This window comes from Cyrtonyx montezumae, unplaced genomic scaffold, assembly GCF_038088225.1.
Source record: "Cyrtonyx montezumae isolate F1298 unplaced genomic scaffold, pur_monq_1.0 scaffold_2, whole genome shotgun sequence".
Taxonomy (NCBI): domain Eukaryota; kingdom Metazoa; phylum Chordata; class Aves; order Galliformes; family Odontophoridae; genus Cyrtonyx; species Cyrtonyx montezumae.
Window position 1 is genome coordinate 42,370,794 of NW_027071936.1, and position 24,309 is coordinate 42,395,102.

General features: G+C 31.4%; 1 protein-coding gene across 1 annotated transcript in view; it reads left to right on the forward strand.

Annotated features, from left to right (window-relative positions):
• The window catches only part of SGCZ (sarcoglycan zeta), a 326,796-nt gene that overhangs the window by 178,269 nt on the left and 124,218 nt on the right, over positions 1-24,309 (forward strand). The window contains exon 3 of the mRNA XM_065737005.1: positions 3,544-3,738. Within this exon, the coding sequence (XP_065593077.1) occupies positions 3,544-3,738 (195 nt within the window). The remainder of the gene's footprint in view (positions 1-3,543; positions 3,739-24,309) is intronic.

Consider the following 24,309-nt stretch of genomic DNA (forward strand, 5'->3'; position numbering starts at 1 on the left):
CCCTATCTCTAAGATTGAGATTATTCTGTCTAAATGTCTCCTTTAAATGTCTCTTTTACTCTTCCACCTTCCTATTTTTTACTTAATGAGCAAAATGACAAAAAGAAAAGCTTTCAACGCATTTGTATTCTTGAGTTACTTCTTCAAAAAGTCAGGGTGAACATAATCAGTGATGGTTTAGAGTTATGTTGAGCTGACTGAGAATTGAAAGTTCTGATTTGACTTCAAAAAGGAAAAATGATACAGCTTTATTCTTGGATAATTAACAAGCCACAGGTGAAATTAATTCCCTCCTGTCATTAAGAGCAAATACTGGACTGTTTCTTATGTGTTAGACTAACAAATTAGCAGTTAAGAACAGTGATTCTTTTTTTCATTTCCTCAGTTTTGAATCTGAATCTTTTTATCAGGCATTATAAAAGAACTGTTAGCTAATAAGACAAACTTGTGTTTGTCTAGACAAATATTTGCAAGCTATAATCATGTATAAATGGGTTTTATTAAGACTTGTTAAGTAGGTTGCTACCCTAACTTTAGCAATTATACCATTACCATTGTTTAGATACAGTTTATTTGCTCATTATATTCTCTGTGACTTTTGCTGGTCTTTATTTATTTTTTTCTTTGAAAGTTTGCCTCTGCAGTGAACAAAAATTTTCCCAAAATTAAAAATAAAGTTGGAAAATGTAAAATACATCTGCTATATTCATTATTTTCATATGAGGTATCCATTCTAGTATTCCATGATGGCCCCAAAGTGTCAATAGCCAAGATTAATGGTAACCTAGATTTCATATCATATAATCAATCAGATTTTTGTTTGTTGTGATACTGAAAAAAAAAAAAACCAAAACAAATGTTGGAGTAACTGCAAATGGTAAATAAAAGTTGCTAAATACTCAGCTGTGATGTGACTAAATAGTTTACAGTTCTGTGATTTTCTCCTGCATTGTTTTTGATATTTTTTGGGGTCAGTGTAAGAATTTATTTAATTTCTTTGTACTTACTGAATAATATATCTCATTTATATGTATATATTTTGTTACAGTTTTTACTAATTGTGAGATAAATTTAATGTTTATTTATTTTTTTATGGTCATCTAGTCTGCTCATAAACAATGTGTGCACCATTCAATTTACCCGCTTAAGATAATAAGAGATGAAGGAGTACTTCTTTAATTATATTTGTTTATTTGAGACCCTCTTGTGTCAATTAACATTGTCAGTGATCATACCACACTTACTGTTTTTAGCCTGTATATATATATATATATATAATTAAATACATGTTAATATATCTATATATAGATAAAGTATATTTAATATATCAATCAGAATCCTAGGCTGTCATATTGCGTGGTACATTGAAGTTCATGTAGTTCATGTTTTAAAAGTATTGAAGTATCTTATTTGCTCTTGCATTCTGGAACTTTTTTGCCTCTTCATGACTGATAAAATCACCGAGTTTACAGTAGGTCCTCTTCAGCTAAAAATATTTATCTCAAGCAATTACGGTCTAATATCTTTTAACTTGCTGATGATAAAAATATATACTGAATGGAGAGATTCATAAAGTTTCTTTTTTCTTCTTTGTATCTTTAAAATCTTCATGTACTACTTACTAGAATATCTTTTGTTTTTCTTAATACTTTAAAAGTCACCTGTTTTTTTTTTTTTAACTTAATATAACTTTATTATGGTCAAATAAATACAAAGAAATATAAGTGGAAATGCAAATGGATTGCTTGTTTGGTGTTTATGTGTGTATCTTTCATTGTAGGTGGTAGAGAAGAGTTGATGATACTTGAAAAAAAAAGCATTTTTTTCTGGTTAAATAAAAAAAACCAATTCCCATGTATTGGATTGCAACTAGTTGCCTCTGGCTTTATGTAGAAGACATTTGGATTTAGAATATTGTTTTATTTTATTTGTTTTTTTGGATTGCAAAAGCATTTGACCTATTTGAGAAAAAATGTTATTGACACTTCCAACTAAAATACAAACTATTCTGGAAGAAATGCATGAATTAAACTTCTTAGAAGATCTATTCCTGTATAATGTAACAGAAAGAAAGGTCATGATTGCCTTAAGAATGGCCAGGTGAAGTTTGGGGTCTTAAAATAGGGATTTGGTAGGATTTTCTTAATGTTACATTAAGAAACGCTTAATGAAACGCTTGAGCTGTTCTCTAAAATTTTCTTTACAGTAAGTATATTGGTGTTTTTTCATGATGTTCTGAGTTGATAGTAATTGTCAAGTTAAACAAGGAATTGACAGCAGATAACTACTGGTCTGTAAAGGGATCAAATCAAATGTGAAAATAACACTCAATTGAAGAAGGTACAATAGGGATACTGACTAAGACCCGATTGTGGTGATGAAATAAAATGTTGTTTTAAAAATCTTTCTTAAGAAACTGATGTGTTTCATTTCTCAAATTGTTTTACCTTGGTTCTTATTTCTCATTCAAACAGCTGACTGATTTTTACTCACTGTTCCATGATATTTAAATAAAGAGAAAATCCTTTATTAAAAAAGTCTGAAGAGGCTAATAATTTAATTTGTTTATTTTGAACAGCTCTGCTTATAAAATACATGGCATAACTTTTTGTATGTTTGCTTGCTTGTTTTTTCCGTCTCTAAGCCTTCTTTTTAAATTGACATATTTCCAGAAGAAATTGTTTATAATTTAATTTTTGTCATTAAAAAAATCCAATATCTTACATTCTAAAGGCAATGTCACTTCTGAATGTAGATATAAGTATTATCAAGGGAAAGATGATGATTAGAAAGAAAAAAGGTTAAGAAAATATATCATGATTTCTTATGAAATGCTTTAAATATTTTTACTCTAAAGAAGATTCAGTGTTAATTTTTAAGTAGTTTGCAAACAATTACTGCTTGTTTGTTTGCTAGAAGACCTTAGGCTCACCAAAAGAAAACAACCCCAGAAGACATTGATATCTACATCTTCTATATCTTAAAATAAAATAAAAACTGAAAAGGGTTTTCTTATTTTTCTTTCTGTAAAATATGGTATATATGATGGCATGCTTCTTTAAAAACATATAAACTCAAGTGGATATATGATGGTATAAATTATTACATTTATTTATTGATTACTATAATAGTAGTAATTTATGGTACACATCTGGAAATAAGTTTTATTTATATATGAGTTTTTCACAACTTATTTTTACAAAACAATTTTTTTCTGAGTAGCTTTGCAAAGAGCATTGAAATGGTCTTCAGAAGTAAATTAGAAGACATGAAATACTTTAGCTTTTTTTTTTATACAGATTTGGAGTGATAAGTTTGGAATAGAAATCCAGTCTGAAACAAAAAGGTTTATTTAAAAATTACATAGTGAAAAACATCAGATTTCTTCTAAGTACTTAGTTAATATTTATATGGCTTATTCCAAATTAATGTGTCCTTTCTGTGCCCATAGAAATTGATATATGTTCTCACATAATGTTCATGTAATAAAATCTGTAAAATACAATGCTCTCAATTTTTGTTACTTAAATCTTTCTTTTCCAGATGACACGGGAGCAGTACATTTTAGCAACACAGCAGAACAGCCTTCCAAGGACTGAAAATCCTCAATTTTACCCAGTAGGGATTTATGGATGGCGAAAGAGGTGCTTATACTTCTTTGTACTTCTGCTGTTGGTTACCATGATTGTTAACTTAGCAATGACAATATGGATTTTGAAGGTTATGAATTTCACAGTGGTAAGTATCACAGTGATTTTCTGTATCCTATTCGTTCTAGTAATAACTTGTAGTTTCATTTATCTTTGTAATCATACACAAATTCTGAATTTTTGGATTAGAAATGGCACATACTGCTTATGTTTATACTTTTTGTATATATTCTGATATAAGTGCATCTTTGCCCTATTTTAGGCATTGGCGCAGGTTGCTCAGAGAACTTGTGTACGTTCTGTCCCTGAAGGTATTCAAGGCCATGTTGAATGGGGTCCTGAGCAGCTTGATCTAGTGGGTGACAATCTTGCAAAATGGGAGGGAGGTTGGAACTAAATTGTCTTTAAGGTTCCTTCAAACCAAAGCCATGTTATGAGTCTTTGATACTCTGATTGTATAATGTGTTAACTATATCCTCTGAAAATATACCTGGATCTTAGATTTTGCCATGAAAAAGTTGGCTGACCCAATTGTCTATTGGTTTCTTGCCACCACTGAAAGTAATCCGTAGGAGTTTGTTCTGTCTGTTCTGTATGGTATTTTAAGAGGAAAATTAGTCAGTTGTCTTCAACTTGGGAACATGCTTTCAGTTTAAGTCATTAATGTTTCTTAAATTTACTGGTCCCTTGAACTCTCTTTCACCTAAAATACAGTGGACCAGTTTTGATGTTTGTTTGATCTGGTTGGTGGGTATAAAAGAGAAAAAGTTTTGAGACATTCTGCAAGCTTCACAACAGTGAAGTTTTACTGGTGTGTTTACTGTGTCTGTACTTCAAACATACACCTACCTGATAAAATGTCAATGTTAGTTGAGGCTGTGTTATCTGCCCATCTGTTCCCAAAGCTTTATTCAATAAAAGTGGTAGCTATGTTTACTAATACATATGCACACTTGAGCACTTCTGGGAAATTTCTGTCTAGTCTGAAAGAATTATGTTATTAGCCTCAAATGGTCTGAGAGTAAAATCATTCTGTTTATTGAGCTTAATTTCATGTATTTAAATAATGCAATAGCTTTGAAATATATGTACGATTCTTCAATTTGCCTGTGCGTATGTAGAAATAGATGCAAACTAAGAAATGCTATTATTGTATCTCAGCAGTGGTAACAAATCTGAACTACAGCTTGGAACCATTTGAAAGGGAAAATACTGTTGTAGAACTATTTAAAAAGCAGTAAAGGGGAATCTAGCCATGATGAAATAATTGTCAAATTGCTTTGACATTTTCATATTGTTTTAAATTTGTTTCTGTTTTAGCATCAGCCAATATTGAGCTTTTCATAAAAATAATAGTGTACTCCTTGAAGGGATTATGAAAAGCCAGGGCATGGGTTTGTCATTGCTGGCTGACAATTGCACCAGTGTCATCATTTTTATTTTTAACTGTTCAGTTGAAGCTACTTGCCAATTGGCAATAATTTAAGCCCTTCTGAGTTAAATCTTTAGATTTTTCAGTAGAGAAATTTTATGAATACATCAGCCTTGCTTGTAAAATTTATATTATGTCTCTGAGCTTATTGTCTCAGATTCATTTTATTAAGAAAGAAGAGAGCGAAGGTATTACATGAGACCGTTGATTTTGTAGAAAGGCAGTGTAACTGAAATTGTCCTTAAGACTTGCATGTTGACAAACTGATCAAACAAACAATTTTCCTTTTTAATCTGCTTATTTGCAATTGGATACAGTATGAGCAACCTGGTCTAGAGGGAGGTTTCCCTGCCTATAGCAGAAGGGTTAGAACTAGATGATCTTAAGTGTCCCTTCCAACCCAAACCTTTCTATGATAATATGGGCACATTTGTGCAAGTCTTTTTGCATTGGATTAAGTGGAAAAGGTAGATAACCTTTCATGTATGCAATATCTTCTTCCAGGGTACAGTAGAAGAAATATGGGAAGTATGTGCATTGATTTAATATTTATCAGTTAAGGAAAACTAAAAGGAATTAGTATTAGTTATCAGTGTAACACATGGGATAAGAGATGTATGAATTGCAGATAAAGTATTTTTTTTGCTGTTATTTTAGTGATACTATCCTTTAACCTCTAGTCAAGAATGGTTACTTCACTGTTCAATTTTCTATTTTAAATGATGCAATGAGAGAACTTAATACAGAGATCTTTAGTAAAGAGAGGTCCTCAGACAATTACACATATTGGATACATCTTTTTGTAACATGCCATCCTATCCTGGGTTTATGTAGAAAGTAATTATTTAGTAGGAGATTATATTAGATCAAGGTTTGAACCTCAACAAAATGCTATAGAAGCAGCCATGAAACAGTTCTTAGGCTTAACTCATTATTGGAATACTCATCTTTGTTTAATGCAATTCAAGTGTATCTACTCTATCCTTAGTTAAGAGTATAAAATAGATTTATAACCACTACTATATGATGATTCCCCTAATGCAATAAAAATCTCTGAATCACAGTTCTGAATTGATCTATTATATTTGATGCTTTCCTGAAAAGTAGACAAATTTTACCCTTGAGTGAACTGAATTTTTCTCACATCTCTTCAGCCTGATCTTCAAAAAAAAGGCTGAAAAAACATCTTGAAAAAATCAAGTGAGAAACTGAATTTCTTAGCTCTCAAACTAATAGACTTGAGAGATGGAAGTTTCATAGAATATTTATTTATTTATTTATTCATTTTATTTTTCTAATAATGTCATAGTCTACAGAATCCTAAATGAAAAATGCCCTCTTTCACTTTCCCTCAGGGTATGGTTTCTTTTCTCTTAGTTTAGACCATTTATGTATGTATAGTTACATATGTATAGATACAAATATGCTCATAGCAATTAGTTCAGTGTAAAAACATGCAGAAAATTTTGAGTCATGTACTTTAAATTACACTTTAAAAGGGGAAATTCAAACAGTACTCTTCCTCTGTGAAGTGACTTGAGGTAACCAGCATTGTAACTGGAGTCCTCTTTTTAACTGGGGAAGGTATTTAATACCAGTGCATTTATATGTTTTCAAGTACGCGTAGGATTGCCATTGATAATGGTATTTTCTTTATACTACATTATTCCATTATATATTATACTATATTGATATAGGACTTTATTAAATTTGAAAGCATAATAGTAGGAATCCCTGCTTGGTTGTCTGTGGCTCATATATATGGTAGAAAATACCAGCAAAAAATTGTTTACATGCTTTGTGTAACTGCTTGCTTGTGTGTGTGTCTGTCTCCATATTCTTCAGTCCTGCTATAAATAAATGTATGAAAAGATTTGTTTGTTGTGTTACACAACTAAGAATGCAGTCATACCACTCAGGTATTTTCTATTGCTTTAGTTACTTGCAATATTATAATCAATTGTCATGGCATGCTATTTCAGTATTTATACATGTTAAACAACCCTCTTTCTAACTGTACTGAGTTGATTCTTTTTACAGTCAGGAATGAGACAACTCTTTATTTAGTTTGAAACAGAAATTATGTCTTACATAAACTTTGAACTTCTATTCAGCTACAAACATAAGCAGAGCATAATCACTATTTGGATTTCCTGGCTAGAATTCATGTACTTCAAGTTCCCAGTTGAGCATACTCGTCTTGTTGGCTGCCTATAGCTCTGGCTCTTTGTTTTGGCAGCAGGTAGGTTGCGTGATGATTGAATGCTAGCCCTAAGATATACATGCCAATCAAGCCTTCCTTTGAAATGGTAACACTTGTAATAATGCAGATATATGCAATTATTAAATAACAGTTGCATCTTTAAATTGTGCACCTATATTCCTCCAGGATTTTGGCTCTTAAAGTGGGGTCTTTTGGTGATACAAAAATTTGCAGACCAGACAAGTTCATTTTCTCGGTTTTTGGTTTCTATGGAAGAGCAAGGAAATCTTTAAATGTTTGACTTTTAGTGTTGTCAGGGATTATATGTATACAGTTTGTTCATGGCAGCTTAGCACACTTCTAAATAGAAATAACAAGAAGTTTTTTTCTGTGTATTAGCTAATTTTTATTGAGACATCCCACTTGTACTAGACTAACATTTGAAATTTATGAAGTAGATAAATAATAACAATACTTCTCAACAATAATTTGGTTGTTTGGCAAACAGACATCTTTCTTTTACAAAGGCTACAGTTGTTTTTTAGGTTTTCAATAAGTAAAGTACGAAATAAGTATGATAGTAAAGGCTGTTGCATTTTTGATAAATATGTTGTCACATCTGCATATTACATTTATTTTTGTGACAAGAATGTATTGTTATTAATTTATACTGTAAAAAGTTCTAATTTTCAGAGGAACAATTTTTTGTCGAAAACTGTTACACAAACTTCTAGTTTTCAAGAATCTGATGTCTTGTCTGGGGACGAATGAAAGAAAGCTTTGTTTCCCTTTCTTCCGGTCCAGAGCATGTAATAAAATCACTAATTATTAAAGATGAGGAGACTTAGTCAAGGTATCAGAAACCAAGATTCAAACTCATATAATTTCCCAAATAGATAATGCATGGATCATATTACAGGTGAGTTGTCCAACATTCTGGTCCAATTTCTGATTTTCATTTTTAATAGATATATGAGCTCTGTCTTATCTTTAAATCTCAAACCTTAGATATCATCCCTATAACAAATTATCATACAATTTCTATAATTCCAGAATATTCTTTTAAACATACTTTCTCCTCAGATTTACAATTGCTTTGAAAAAAGTTTAGAAAATTAAAAGCTAGCTAAAATGAGTGCACACCATACACAAATAAACACACAGATTCTTGTTTACATAATTAGCAATGTACTACTTCTAATTTCATTTTTAATCTTTTCTGTAATATCTCAGCTTTATGGAACCAGTGGCTTTTAGGTAAAACTTACATTCTCTTTCATTTCAAATGAAAAATGATGTGAATGATTTACTTATCTCCTGTTCTGAGTGTGTCGCATAGTTGCTCTTCTACCTACGATAATGAAATTAATTTATGTATTTCTAATACCATTTAATATTTTTTGTCCTTTTCTAGATCATATGGGGGAAAAAACAAATTCCATTCTAATGTATCAGTTCTAGTATAGTGTAGGTTTACTTTATTGTATAGTGATAAATGTGCAGAATCCTATATAATTTCTGTGAATCATTTCTGTTATCTGTTATTTCCTTGCTTTTTTTTCATGAAAAGGAAGTAGTCAAAAATCTTTGAACCCACAGTGGAAAGGCAGCTAGCTAGCTAATCTGAAATCAAATATACATTTGTTATTTGTAACATATGTGCCTGACAACAGATTCCACAAACACCCAAAAATCACATTGTATTGGTTAGATAATTTACAGTACAAGGCATCTTGTGTAAAGGCATCTTCTTTTAAAAATTTGGAGGCTATTGTCTAAAATACTACTATTCAACAGCACTTCTTAGCAACTGTGAATTTGTTTTGTTTGATGTGCTCATTATGGTGGGTTTCTTTGTATTTATTTTTTTGGGGGGGGGAGAAGTGGAGTTTTTTTAGTATTTTTGTTTGTCTGCTTTTGTTGTTTGAATGTAGCTTTTAAATATTTTATTCCTGAGATGTATGCCTGTACACTTCATGTTTATTGTTAGAAATTATCTGATTAAAAAAACATGGATTTTTCATTTTCATATTTGTTTAGTTAAGCAGATTTAATGGCACAGTATTTGTAAAGTTCCCAACAGAAAAATAGATGAAATACTTTTCACTCTGCTTAATGCTGTAAAAATTGCATTTTTATGTAGATACAATTTTTAAAAATAATTTTAACATAGCCTCGTACTTACAGATTTGGAAGACGGTGCTGTAGTATCTAAAACTTGAATGCATGGGGAAAACTACCTATATAGAATGTGTGTTTTTCAAAGAAGCATTGAGAACAAAAAGAGTAATTTGCCTGTACAAGGTCACTCTTTTGTTTTTTGGTTGCTTTTTTTTTTTTTTTCCGTTTGTATTATTGCTTCAGAATTGTTTCATGAAGCAGTATGGCTTATTAAGAGTCAGCACAAGAAGCATACATCCATAACATCACTTTACCCTAGGTGAGCCATCCAACATGCCAAAGATATTTTGTTTCAAAATAAAAGTGAGAGTTGGCTATGATATCTTTTACCATTCACCGGAGAATTTGTGATTCCGGTATCAGTTAAAGTAACATTCATGCAACTTCTTTGGAGAGTTTTAATATTTGAAGCACTTAGTGTTACTATAGAGAGTATAAAATAAAGCAACATCAACTGCAAGCATTGTGATAGGTTAGCTGAGAATGAATATTTTATTTATTATATTTATATTCATTTATTTATATTGATATTCAGTTTGTGGAGGGTTACCTTCTATTAAATAATAATGTTTTTTACCTGAGTGTACAGTGTTTACTACACAGCAGTTCACTGAATAAATAAGTCAGAACAAATATCTCAGGATACTTTACCAAATATTTGCTTTTATGAAAATGGAATTAACTACATTTCCATTACTGGCTTTTATCAGTGTTTCATGTGTATCTGGTATGACATAAAACTGAGTCTTCCAAGGAGAGATAATTCTGAATTCTTAAAAGTTAATCAAAGAAAGAAGACTTAGATCAGCTCAATTTTATTGCTTGAATAGCAGATACTTTGTAGAGAACTATGGATGTGAATTCATTTTTAACTGGAACAAAAAGAAAAACCGTTAATTTTATATGTTAGAGTTCAGAAACATTAACAACACGAAGTCATTAGATGAAAAGGAAAAAATCCTAATGCGTCAGCAGTTGTCTTTGTTACAAATAGAGCAAATAAAGCAGTCTAAGATAATTTTAAACTTCCAGGCAAGCAGTAATGCTTTGTTATTTAGCAGTAATTAGAAGGATATCAAATCACTTATGCAAACTAGTTTCTTAAAGAGAGTAACTTTCTGTATGAATAATGAATTGCCGTAGTGTCTTCTTTCTCTTCTATTTTTATGACTTATATGGTTTGCGGTATGATAATAAATTACAGTCTGTGTCTGGGATCCTGAATTCATTTGTACACAACTTCCATACTGAAATCAGTACAAATACATGTACAGGAGCAGACTGGCTCACGTAACTGATTGAAATTAGACCTAGTACATTTGCAGTTATAATAAATAAGAAATTGGAAGATAAGAAAGAATAGGATTTATCTATTATATGTTTTTTATGTGGCAGAGTATTATCTTCCATATTCGGCAGAATACTGGATATGAAATTTGAGTCACATGGAGATTTAATTGAAGAAATAAAATGTTTTAAGCAATAGTCATACAACAGTACCAAATTTTATCAAAATAGTGAGTAATGTATTTGTGTGGTCTTCACGGGACCAATAGAAAAATTAAAAATAGCTTTGTTCAAAATATGCAATACTAGTGGGGTTTGATATATGTCTGATGGTCATAATTTCCTGTATTTCTAGCTACGTTAAAAAAAAATTCCTATGAATATGGAAATTTGCCTGTGAATTTGAGCAGATTGCTATAGGCTGATTTTTACATGGTGATGTAAATTGTTTAAAGTTTGTTTCCTACTGCATATGTATCTTTTTTTTTTTCCCCTCCCTTTTCCATAGTATAAAGGCTAACTATGAAGAGAGAGGATTGTATTTTATGCTTAGGGTCTATATTGTCTTTCTCTGATTTTTGAATTTCGCGAATGATTTCGAAGTGATTTCAGTTGCTGTATGATTCAATAACTAGCTTTAGAATTTATTTATTATCATTAACTTGAGTGTTATTTTTACATCAATATTTTTTATTTTACATCAATATATTAGAATGCTTAAAATAGAAATTAGTTTATTATTGAGAAAGCCATATGATTTTTAAATTATAAGATGATGTGAAATTACTCAAGCTAGAATCCATTGCGAATCAACAAGCTCATTTTTTTGTCATCTCAGAAGGAAAGAACCAGGAAGGCAGATAATGCATTATTTTCCATTCCAATGGAAAATATTTTGTTCTGAAATTGTTTATTGAAGTATTGTTTCAGGATTTAACAAATAGTGTACTTATCATGTATTGATACAGAAAATATTCCTTAAATAATGATTTTACATAAAGTGTTCTGTTCTTATAAAACATTTTAAAATTTCTTATTTGACAAGTTCGTGACTTTCTAGACTAAATACCTGTAGTACACTCCGTGGAAGTGTTATAATAAGCATTTCAGGAAATTTTTTCATGCTTACAAGTCATCTAAGCCTAATTTTGTATGCTCTGAATCATGGCATTTTGTTTTTATTTTTTTTATCTTACACATACCTGATACTTGATGTTTTTAGACTGTAAGTAGTTATTGTCTTGGTTTACAAAAAGTAACAGTAAATCAATCTTGATGATGTGTGTGCTATTTTAAAAACAACATCCTGGAATGCTTTTTGCTTGTTATTCTTGGAAAAAATATTTTTTTTAACTGATATTATATGTGAATTAAATCCTTTTCAGCATTAGAAACATAATACAGATAAAAACTTTTTGTCATGTGCAATACACTGGATGGGTTTTGGTAAATAATAGACATATGATAAATAAGTTCTATGTTATGTAGGATTCTGAAGAAGTTTGTGATGGACGTCTTCTGAAGCATGATAGTGAAAGTACTCATTCATGAGAAAGTGGAGTAGTAAAAAGTGCAAATCCATTATATCTGTGCATGGGTAACAAGAATTTTTCAGCTCCTTTTTTATTTACTGACAATATATCAATTCTAGGTAGTAATAACAGGGAAAGTCCAGAAAATTAATGTAAAAGGTTTCCATAAAGTAGAGAGGCAGGTTGAACATCAGCTACAAAGTAGACGTTTAACCTGCACAAGGAAGGTGCTGGTGGTCTGATTCAATTGCTAAGAGAAGTGAAAAACTGAGGAAAAATTCTTAGGCTGATAGCATCTGAGATTAACCTATGAAGCACTTAACCATATGTGAATGTGGATACTAAAAGTTTAAGAAGTTATTGTAAAATGCATAGAAGAAGAATGTACCAAAGACTATCAAGGACAAAACCAGTTAAAATCACTGAAGAATGAGAGATTTATCAAAAATATAATCTGAATATCCTATTCTTCTGACTACATTCTGTTTGCTGATGTCAGAAATGAAATAGTGAACTGGTTAGATGTTTTGTTTCACCCACAATGAGACCCACACTATTTCTGTCTCTGTTCTTTTAACAAAAGTCGTACTGAACAAGTGGTTCTCAGCTTATGCACTCTACCGATAAAGCAACAATTAATACTGCACATTGCAATACCTTGCTGAGCGCAATAAAATTAAGAATTTAAGGATCATATTTTGACAAGAATACTGAGTTTTATCTTAGTCTCTGGCTCAGTTTGATATTAGAAATTATTTGGGATCTTTTACTTTTTCTCATAAAGAGGAAAGTTAAATGCATGGTGAGTGGCAGTGTACATGTAGAAGAAAGCTAAATTGAGATAACTTTCAAGCTCCTAGATTTGGCTCTCCACTATAAAAAAAAAAGTGACACTTCATTAATTATACCTCAGCAATATTTGGGTGAAGCTGGCTGTATTGAAAGCAGATAAATTCTGGAAAAAATAATAAAAAGAAATATACAATTTTTTTGAGTAATTGTATATGGATCTATTTTGTTTATTTTCATAGCTTTAATTTTGAGAATTTTTTTACCTCAAGTTTACAAATGTAATTGTATTGCTTGCATAATTTCTGAAGATACATCAAAATCTACAATGAGATTTCTAGACATAATTGGAGAACTCGTGTGAAAAACTAGATAATGAAATAAACAAGAATAATTTACCAGAATCTTAAAACGTGTATTAGAGGGAATGAGTGCAAGATGATTTGATTGCAGTGAAGGAGTATGATTTAATAGGAGGGAGAGGTTTGTTTCATTCCCATGTGCATTATTTTCTCATTCATGCTGTTTGAGTAAAAAGAGAAAGTCCTTTGAGTGGTAAGGTAGAAACATTTTTTGTTTGTTAAGAAGTTTAATTATTTAACAATGAAGTCCTTTATTTCAGTATTGGTAAAAAGCAATTTTTGGCTTTCAGAAAGCCCTTGATTTTTGGTGATATTTCATGGATTTTTGTCATACTTTTCAGCTCTACCCTGCCTTTGAGAAAAATAAACACTAAATTTAAAAGCTTTTCTGGTATTAATAAACTTAATTATAGAAACAAGATTGTCTAAATTTAAAGTTTTAGAAAATAGGGAGGGGATAAGAAACCAAGGGGAAATAAACAAAAACCTGTAGAATAGAGAAAAAAAAGAGGGAAAATGCAAAAGAGACTTCACTAATGGGAAGGCAGATCACATGTCTGCATTTCCTTTTAATTCAAGAGCTCTCTTGTGTGATTATGCGTATTTTTATTGAGATCTGAGATAAATGTAAAAGTGGATTTTTGAAATGGTTCTCACACTTTGTGCCCACTAAATTATACTGATATACTTAATTCGATTTCAGTAACAGTAACATCTTATTTAAACTATCCCTAAGAGCCACTTCTAGAAGAATACAGGTATATTCTTATCCGTTACTTTCCATGTCTCTAACAGATGAATTCTAACATACTTAACATACCAGTAATGTATTATTTGTGTGAGTTTTATAGTGCATCTATCGGAGCTTGTATGCATGCATTAGCACAGTAACACTGAGTATTCAGTGCATTTGTTTTTATATGATTTATGGTGTTAAGTATAGATTGAAATACTTAAGTATGCTAGAAGTGCATGAAATATCTAGAAACCATTCAGCAGTTGATCCTTTATTACTTTGCCTAATTAATGAAAGGCTATAAATTTCATATTAATTTAAAAATGCATTTGGCCTCTAACTGTTATAATCTTTCATAATATTATGATGACATAAAGAAAAAACAATTGCTGGATGCCTGAATGGTTTTAGAAACATTTATTACTTATAATAAAACCATCTCTAAACTTTACTGTGGTACTGTGAAAATTACAGTACCTAAAGAACAAGGTGTTAAACGAGGACTGTTTTCAGGCTCATAGCAATGAAGAACAAAAGATAGGAGAATGCAATCTGAGTCTTTAAAATGAGCAGACTTAGAAGAAAAGAGAGGAAAGAGAAAAGAAAATGATCTCTTCAATTGACAGTTTCTAGGTCTTGATCCTAGGCTTATTAGTTGGATGTTGAATAATTAATTAATAATAACACTTAAATAATACTTTAATAGAATAATACAAAACACAGGTTGATGGATTAGCACAGAATTACTGAAGGTGATTGTTTTATGTTTTCTAGAGAAACATGAATTTAGGAACAGGTTTATCAGTGTAGCACATCTGATTTTCTTATGCAAGATGACTTCTGGCATTCTACATGAGGTCAAAGGATTTCTGAAGTTTCAGTCAGCGGGAACAGGAAGACACATAAGTTGATCGCTCAGATCAGGTGTGTGTCTTGCATTTCATTATGTCTCAGATTACTACAGGTTTGAAATAAAATCTAAGGCTCAGTAGAGAACACCTGAAATGCTAAGTTATGTATAATTTGATGGTTTTAAGATATTTTGTATAATCTTTAGTATTTTATCATTCTCTTTATTTGATTATTCAGGGTAGCAACTGTTAATGCAGCGTACTCTTACCATTGAGAATTCATTTCAACAAAACAATTTGTAACGTACAATTTTAGAAAGGGACATCTCTAGAAATTTATTTCAGTATAATTATAATTCTAATTACCTAAGAAAAGTAATGTTTAATCCAAGTAAAGATACAAATTTCATTTAGGAAATGAAATCAGTAGAAAATGATTATTCATTTTCACTGTCCAAATGATTTACATACTGATTTTTAATATTATTTTTTTAATACTGTTATTTAACCAAACTTTGTGTGTTTTAGGATCTGACGGTTATGAGACATTTGTCTATAAATACTTTATCATGTGCACTTTTGCTACAGCTATGGAGGAAAAGATTTAATATAGCAGAGAATGGTTCAAAATCCCTGTTCCTTTCTAAAACTAATGTTCATCATAATTTATCACATTTTATATAAGACAAAAATGTAACATATTTGTTCTGACAACAGCAAATAGTGCATAAACGTGCATGGCCATAATAGTGTAAAATATTTGCACATAAAGTGTGCAAATACCATCCCACATATTGTGACAAGGTATGAGATTATAAGCATTATATATCAAAATTAAAGTCTTCAAATTGAATGCAAAACATCAATGTTCAAATTCTACCCACATTTATAAAATCATAAGTTATGATAATGAGGCTTCATTCAGCTATGGAAAGATCTTACTGAACTCCATTTCTGGATCAGAATGCTACTTCCAGAGAATTTAAAGGAATGAGAAAGCAATTGCCTGAGAAAATTGACTTGTATACTGCGATTTTTGTAAAACTGTATCTAAGATTGTCAGAGTATTGCTGATCATCACAAATTGCTTTTGCTCAAGTACTAGAGACATTTATTTGGACAACCTTGTAACTGAACATGGGCAGTATGATTATATGATTACATTTGATGGCAGTATTCTGGGGTAGCAGTTTTCCTTTCTAATGAGTGTTGTATTTATACTGCTTAAATCTTTTGCCGGAATTTCTAGATTTTTTTTATCTGAAATAGAAAATACATTTGTATAGATGCAGTAAACATACTACAGACATAGTTATCACTTGAAAAAACTACATAAAAAACTTTATTAATTTGCCATTATGGTTGGAAAAAAGAAAAAAGAAACAGCAACAAAGATATAAATTGAAACAACATAAAGTAGCACAGAATATAATCAAATATTAGCAGTTACAACAAATTTCATTTAAAGTTACTGGCAAAAAAGAAACCAAAATAATGAACTTTAATGCTGGATAATTATATAGGGATCCATTTATTATTAAAAAGAAATAAATCTTTCAGTTTATTCACAGTACTCTCTGATGGAAAAACTTGTGTGTGCTAGTAGATGATGATGAATTTGAAGTCATTCATGTTTTGGAGTAACTGTTACAATCCTAGACTTCTCTTAAATTGGTGATTTTTCGTACAGTGCATTGTGTTATTCAAGGTCATATAGTATTTATTATGCTGAAAAGGATCACAGAGAAGAAACAGCAGGAGTTGCCAACAAAACTGTGCTTGTTGCAGTGACATTCCAGTTAACGTTACAAGGTATATGGAAAGATCCCGGTATGTCAATCCAGAGCGGCAGCCTTGGATACAAGAGTAGAGCCAGAAAGCAGACAGCAGGGTAACAGGAACTTTTGAGGAGCAAATGTGGTAGTAGTTGAAGCTTTAGGCCAGCAGTATTACCTTTTGATATTTTTATGTTCCATTTTAAGAACTGTATGTAAATAGACCAAAGCAATGTTCTTGATTTTTTTTCTGTAGAAAATATTTTGCTTGGGCTTTTTGCTTGAGTCAGTCATGAAAATAGAGCAAGTCTTCAATTTATAAAGTGACTGAAATATTTTGTGTTTTTATATATAGCGTGTGCTTGTTAGGTCCCTATTTGCAATACTGATTCCTCTGGGGGAAAGAGATTCTTATGTATTATAGGGAATATATTTTTCTGAAACTGAAAGTCCACTTCAAAGGAATGATCACCATTAGTTCTGTGAAAATAAGGAGATTTTATAAATACTTCAATTAAGGGGAAGTTTGCAGTGACAGCACTCTCTTTAATAGGTTTGAAATAACTTTGTAGAGAATCCTTCAGTATACTTAAACAAGATAGGAAAACGCCAGTCACAGCTTATGCCTCACTTAGCAACAATGTCAATCATAAGCAAGATACAGGCTACAGGGTACACAGAATTAGTGGGAGTTACTACAAAGAAAAAAAAAATGAAGGCACGCCCATGTTTGGATCCACTACACATTTTTCCATGAGTCTATAAGAACTGAAATAACCTAGGTGAGTTGCCTCAGAATCAGATGTTCACAGAAGAACATCTGTAGAAGGACAGAAAGGTGAGATGACATCACAGGGTTTTGTGATTTGGCCAGAAAGTCACCTGTGATAGTGGTACTGGAATAACAAGAGGTATTATTTCTTGGGGTTGGTCTGTGAAAAACAGATTGATAGAATTTCAAGACGTGTGGAGAAGAATTCAGAGAGTTATTTTTCTGGTGAGGTTTTATTTTTTAACACTACATCATATGCTTTTATTCTATATATTTACTCCATATAGCTTCTCTGCCTTTTGCATTGTCTTACTATGTATTTTACAGACAATATCCTACACATTTATGAATCTTGAGCTGTCAGTCAACGTGCAGTGAAAAGCTGCTACTCTGCATTTCCTGTATTTGTCATGTGGAAGATTAATTAGCGGGTAGATGATTTTCAATTTCATTTCAGTAAAACTAAGGGTGATTATGAGAAATAGCAAATGAATTAAACACACTAGAGATTGTAATATCACAACTGTAGATATGTTTTCACTTGAATAACAGTGTTAATAATAACAGTGACAGAATTTATGTCATAGTAGGATTTTATTATTTGAGAAATAATCTGTAGAACATCCATTACAGGTGAATCAATAAGCATGTTTGCTGAAAGTATTTTCATGACAAGTAAAACTTGCTAAGCAAAGAGAGACAAGATTATGCAACAGATTAGTGCAGTCTGAGTAGAATAAACCTAATAGACTTGTTTGACTTCTTTGCTTGAAACAATCAGTAGGAATACATTAGTCACAGAAATGTTTGTTCTGAATTTGAAAAAATTGTTTTTTAGTGAGTGACTAACTTTTTACAAAGGATTCAGTCAATGTTTTTGACTCATGAGTATAAAAAAAAGTAAACATGAATAAGTATATTATTTATATTGATTTAGAAAAGGAAAGTCTAATTAGGCAATTAAAATAATACATAGGATAGCAAATACTCTGTTTTATGTAAAATCTAAGGTAGTAAATGGAATAGAACAATGTAAAAGGCTAATTACTCTTCAGTTTTAATTTTATATCAAAGGTGACTGTTTTCATGGTTGCCAGTTTCATTTATGGTAATCTTTTTTCTTTTTTAAGAAAAGTAATGCAGTTGTATTTATTTATTTATTGGATGTGTACTGAATATTTCTTGGAAAACTATTTTCTCTTGTTAGTTTCTGAAGTTCTACAATCTCTAGTTTGCACTGAAGTCTTTTTTTTATTATTTTGGCATTGCTCTTGTTCCTATTTGCATTAAAATTTTAATGCAAATATTGTAAAAGAGGAAATATAATCATGAGTATTTGTATTAGTAGCAGAAATATCCTAGGGTAATGTTGTGGGTGTTGTATGGCATTTTGGGTGTTTTGGATTACCCTTCGTGGCCTTTTGATACATTCTCCTGTCGTTTGTATCACGAATCTATGAGGATGTCTTGTATACTCCTGTACATCTGAAACAGTGTTAAATGCCTGCTCTCAGCACCTTGGGTTATTTGTGGGTTTGTTTCCATTTGTTTCTGCTTTCCAATTCTCTAATATATGTTATTTCAAGATTTTTTTTTCTCTAACATTGATAACTGAGTGAATCAAATGATTCCAAGTGTTGAGACTCTTGGAAATAGAATAAAAAGTCCTTGCATGGTAGGATTTTGTAGGAGCTGGCAAGACTCGCTTACTGGCGAAAGGTGTCATATATCAGGTGTCATAAACGTGTCATATATGCTGTACATTTACTTCCAACATGATAAAGTTGAACAGAGATTCAGTTACTTCCTTTAGAAAGCTGAGATGTGTAGAGGAGCTGTATGCCAAGAGAGGCATAGATTCATACAGGCTCACAGCTTAGGAATAATTTAGACTAGAGGACACATTGAAGTCTTGTTTGTTCTGTTTCCACCAAAGCTGGGCCAAGTTTTGAGGACTTTCTTCATGTTATCTGTCCTGTATGCACTGTGGTCCTGAGATTGCAGAGCACTGTTGCAGTCCTTCAAGAGTCATGCTGTGCTATCCTTTCTGAATGTGACTAATCCTTTCTGCCTGTGTTGTGTCCATACAAGATGAACTGATCGATCACTTCTGACCTTTGTTGATACTTTCTGAATGTGAGAAGAAGGTAATTGCAGCCTTCAAGGAAACACTGAAATTTTACTAAGTAATTAAGTCTGTTTTCTGCTTCTAAAGCTAATACATATAATACATTCTAAAGCTAAAAACATATAGACAATAATGGAAGTGTTAAGTTATGGCTGGGAGAATGGTTGTCACAGAATCGTTCCCTTTCAGACCTGCATTCTGATCCCTAGTTCTAAAGGGAAACTTGCAGAATTTCTTCATCAGACTGTTATTGGGAATAAAACTGGCAGCACCAATAGATGCAGAAAGAATCAGCTCAAATGAAATACTGGGTTTATGACACTAAAGTTTTTCTCACATCTCTCTCTCAGGTTATCAGTAATTTTCATAGGTAACTATTTTTTTTATCTTTCATTTCCTCCAAAATGTATTCATCTTATTCCCTTGTTAAAATCTTTTCTTCTCCCCAAGTACTAACCGTACTTGTCTCTCCCATCATCTAACTGATTGACATAATTACCTTACCTTTCAGTCAAAGCAGTTATACTCAATTTATGTTTGCTTCTCTTTCTGGCCTGGGTAAACAAGTAGGTTTATCCCTGGCTTTCTTATTTGTCTATTCCACTCTTTTTTTTTTTTTTTTTCTAATTCCTCTATGCAACTCTCTGAGGAGGGGAAGTAGATGGGGGTGTCAGTTTCTATTGTTGATAAGATACATGGGAATGGAATAAAAGCATCATTCAGACTGGATATGAGATAAAATTTCTGTTTTGTGAAGATGGTCAAGCACTTGAACAGTCTTATTAGAGAAGGGGTTAATACCCCAAGCTTGTTAGTGTTCAAGAGACATTTGGACAATGTTTTCAATAATATGATTTAATGTTAATCCTGAACTTCTCAGGCAGTTGGACTTGATCAGTTGGAAGAGACCTTCAAAAATTATTTTCTTTTGTGGTGTCTAACAGACCTTGACCAGCATTTTTTTTTGCTCCCTCAGTTGAAGTAATATTAAGATTTCTGGATCAGATGTGGAGTTTGTCTGTGGCTAACCGTGAATAGATCTCACAATAACAGCCAGTGCTTCTATAGCAGGCAATTTATGCCTTTGTTTGAAGGATATTTGATTTAAAAATTAAGGTCAAGTAAGCTATCGTCAGCCTAATACAAGTTTTACAAGAAGGACTATGGGCTCAGCTTTTATTAATCCCCCTTGTCACTTTTACAAAACTCAGGATCTTCAGTACATATTTCCTGTAATTCAGATTAACTTATATAAATGGAAATGTAAAAGAATCAAGTGCATATTTAAAAGGGCAGAATTAAGCACTGTGATTTTTATTAGTATCACATCACCTTCTCTAAAGTACGTTAAAGATTTCTCATTTATATTAAATTGCAACAAGAATCTGTTCCATAGAAACTTATTGACAACTGTTCTGAATTCAGTGACTGCAGGATTCTTCTTGTAAAAGAAGTTATAACTTTTTATTATAGATAAATATGGGAAAATAAAATGCACCGACTCTCCTATTATCTCACTTCTTGATCTGAGAAGACATTAAGTAGTCTTTATTGTCTGCTTTAGAGACAAAGTACTAGAGACTTAAAAAGAAATCTTGTAGTAACTGCCTAGCAGTTAAATCTAGGTAGAGCAGGCCTAGTGGAGTGAATTCTAGGATGTTTAGAAAAATGGGTCTATGGAATTGAATCAGTGTAATGTTATCATATTGGAAGATAATTGCAAATGATGAAATATACAAATGTAACAAACTATTACTGAGATACAGTATAATATTTTCAGTGGATGATGCATGAGACAATTTCAGACAGTTCTAATTTTGCCAAATCTTTAAGCAGTTCAATATATATCATATATGTGTTGTGCTACTTATTTTTGCTAGATATTATTTGTATAGGAGCACATTTGAATTAAGTTGCTTGAAGAAGAACCGGGTGTAATGTATGCACTAAACATTAGTTTTACTTGCCCTGTAGGTTCTAGATATGAAATGTAGTACTTCCTGATTTTTCAAATTCTTAGTTATTCATGCCACAGCTATTCAAAAAGTAATAAACATGCAATGTTTCAAAGCCACTATGTTATTCTGCAGTTTCAAATTCAGGTTATTTTGTGATATTAAGCTGTTCATTTGCAACTTTTAGGGACTAATTCTGCTACAGAAGGTGCAGTATTCTATTTTCAAAGGGTTTCGATTGAAGGAGCTTCTTTTGATGCTGCTGTATCTGTGTTCTTTTCATGTATGCAATTAACCGTTTATGAAAAAAAATTGAGGTTCTGAGATGGAAACTGTGAGGAATGATCCATGGCTTTGTATAGAAAGAACACACTAGCATTCAAAACACTGCCAGTCTTCAGTGCTGAAAGAAAAAGGAATATAATGTGCATGTAATATGCATTTTTCAATCAGACATTAATGGGAAAATATCAAGAAATTGCTTCAAACAATAAAATAATATAGCATTATTAGAAAATTATTTATTTTGGATATTTTCAATAAAGTTTTGCATTTTGGTATGGCAAGAATTGTTTCCCAACAAACAATTTGTAATGTTAGCTTGAATAAAAAATTAGTAACTTCAATATACGTGGTGATAATAGGATGTTTTTTTTTTTTTTTTTTGAACATTGCATTGTTATGGTTCATAAATCTATATCAACATGTTTTTGTGCTTTCTGGAAGTTTTGCAAAAATCTATACTGAATTAAAGAGTGTGTTCTTAAACTTTCTGTGGCATTAGAAGTTTACCACAATGCCTTTTAGTGAATTATTTCAGTTTATATAATGTTGGAATTCAGAATAATTAAACTCAAAAACGTAGGTAAAGTTGGAAGTTGAAAAGACAGGGACTTTAAGCTAATTGATTTAATTGAAATTCTTATATTTAGCCCACTGGGTGCTTTGCTTCAGTGGAATAAAAATGAAGTCTGACCTTAAAATTTTTGAATATCTGGAGATAAGGAAATAGGATACTCTTAGATTCTACAGTATCAGGCTTTTTATGATTTTACTGTAATGGTTTTTCAGTGTATGCAATTTATGTGGCAATTATCAAATAATGGGAGAAAATTTACTATTAATTAAGCAGTCATAAATAGTGATGCAAGATGTGGTCAAGTAATAAATGTATAAGGAGAACACTGTCTTTTGTTTTACAGTGCTGTTAAATTACTTCTTTTGATGCAAAAATATCTAATATTTCCAGTGCTTTTTTGACTGATTGACAAACTAAAGAAAACTGCACTTAAAATCCCTAAACTTCAACAATGTATGTGAATTTGCTGCTAGAGTTACATGCTATGTCTAAACATCAGATAATTGGAAAATATTAAATGTTATTCACTAAGTGAATATCTGCTATGTATTGAAGTATTACTTATTTTTCTTTATTCTCATTTATACTTCCTGCAATTAAATTTAAACTGTGGCATAAAACAAAGATTTATAATATAGTTTAATAAGTATGAAGCTTTTTTGTAACTTAAATGACATTGTCATTTTTCAAGTATATTAAAGTTTGTGTTGTCTCTTCATGGTCTTTCTTCGTGAACATGCTTGATGACTTTTCTGAACGTTTATAAAGTGTTCATAAATATCAAAATTTAGCAGGGTGTAAAATCCATCTAGATAAGATGTCCTCTTTCATCTCCTTAAAATGAAACTATTATTTAGTTTTGAAAAAAGTTATTTTTCACTGGAATGTTCAGTAACAATTTTAATTGCCATTTTCATTTCAGAAGTATTTATTCTCCCCTCAATAGATTAAAGTTATGTACGGGGGAAAAAAATGGTAAAACCTTTTTAAAGGAACATGTTTTATTCCGGATTGTTTATTCTAGATGCTCTACAAAGGACCCTTCAAAACCCATGATAATATGATTCTGTATTATTACATGTAATAAGTATATGACAATTTACAAATCTTTGCTTTACCACTACTTTGTATACTCCAACACGTTTTGTTACATCTAAAGTAATAAATTAGTAGGCTTTTATATAATGTCTGAATTAATAGTGCAACTCTGCAGGTGCATTTGTGCAGTGTATACGTAAGGAAAGATCAAGTCTATAACCCCTTCCTCTATCTGTTGGAATTCTGTGCCACTTCATGATTTTCTTAATTGGAAAATCACTAATGGTTTTAAACTAAAGGAAGGCAGATTTACGTTAGACATTAGGGAAAAAAAAACTGATTATGAGGGTGGTGAGACACTGGAACAGGTTACCCAGGGAATTTGTGGTTGTCCCATCCCCAGAAGAATTCAAGGCCCTGATCAGCTTGATCTTGTGGAAAGTGTCCATGTTCACAGCAGGAAAGGTAGAATTGGATGGCTTTTAAGGTCCCTTTCAAGCCAAACCATCCTATTCTGCGACTCATTAGCAACAGTGGCTCCGATATTTGGCCTCATCAATTAATTTTGCTTAGTCAATTGTATTTTGTTGGCTATGAGGCTTTTATAGTAAATCTTGACTGTGAGAGAGTTATAGTCTGTGAAAATAATTGCATACTGAGAAGTAAACCATGTATTTTAATAAGCACACAAACTTATGCTGTTACAGTGAGAATAAAAACAGAATGCAGCTTTTTAATGCAGTGTCTATCAGTCAAAAA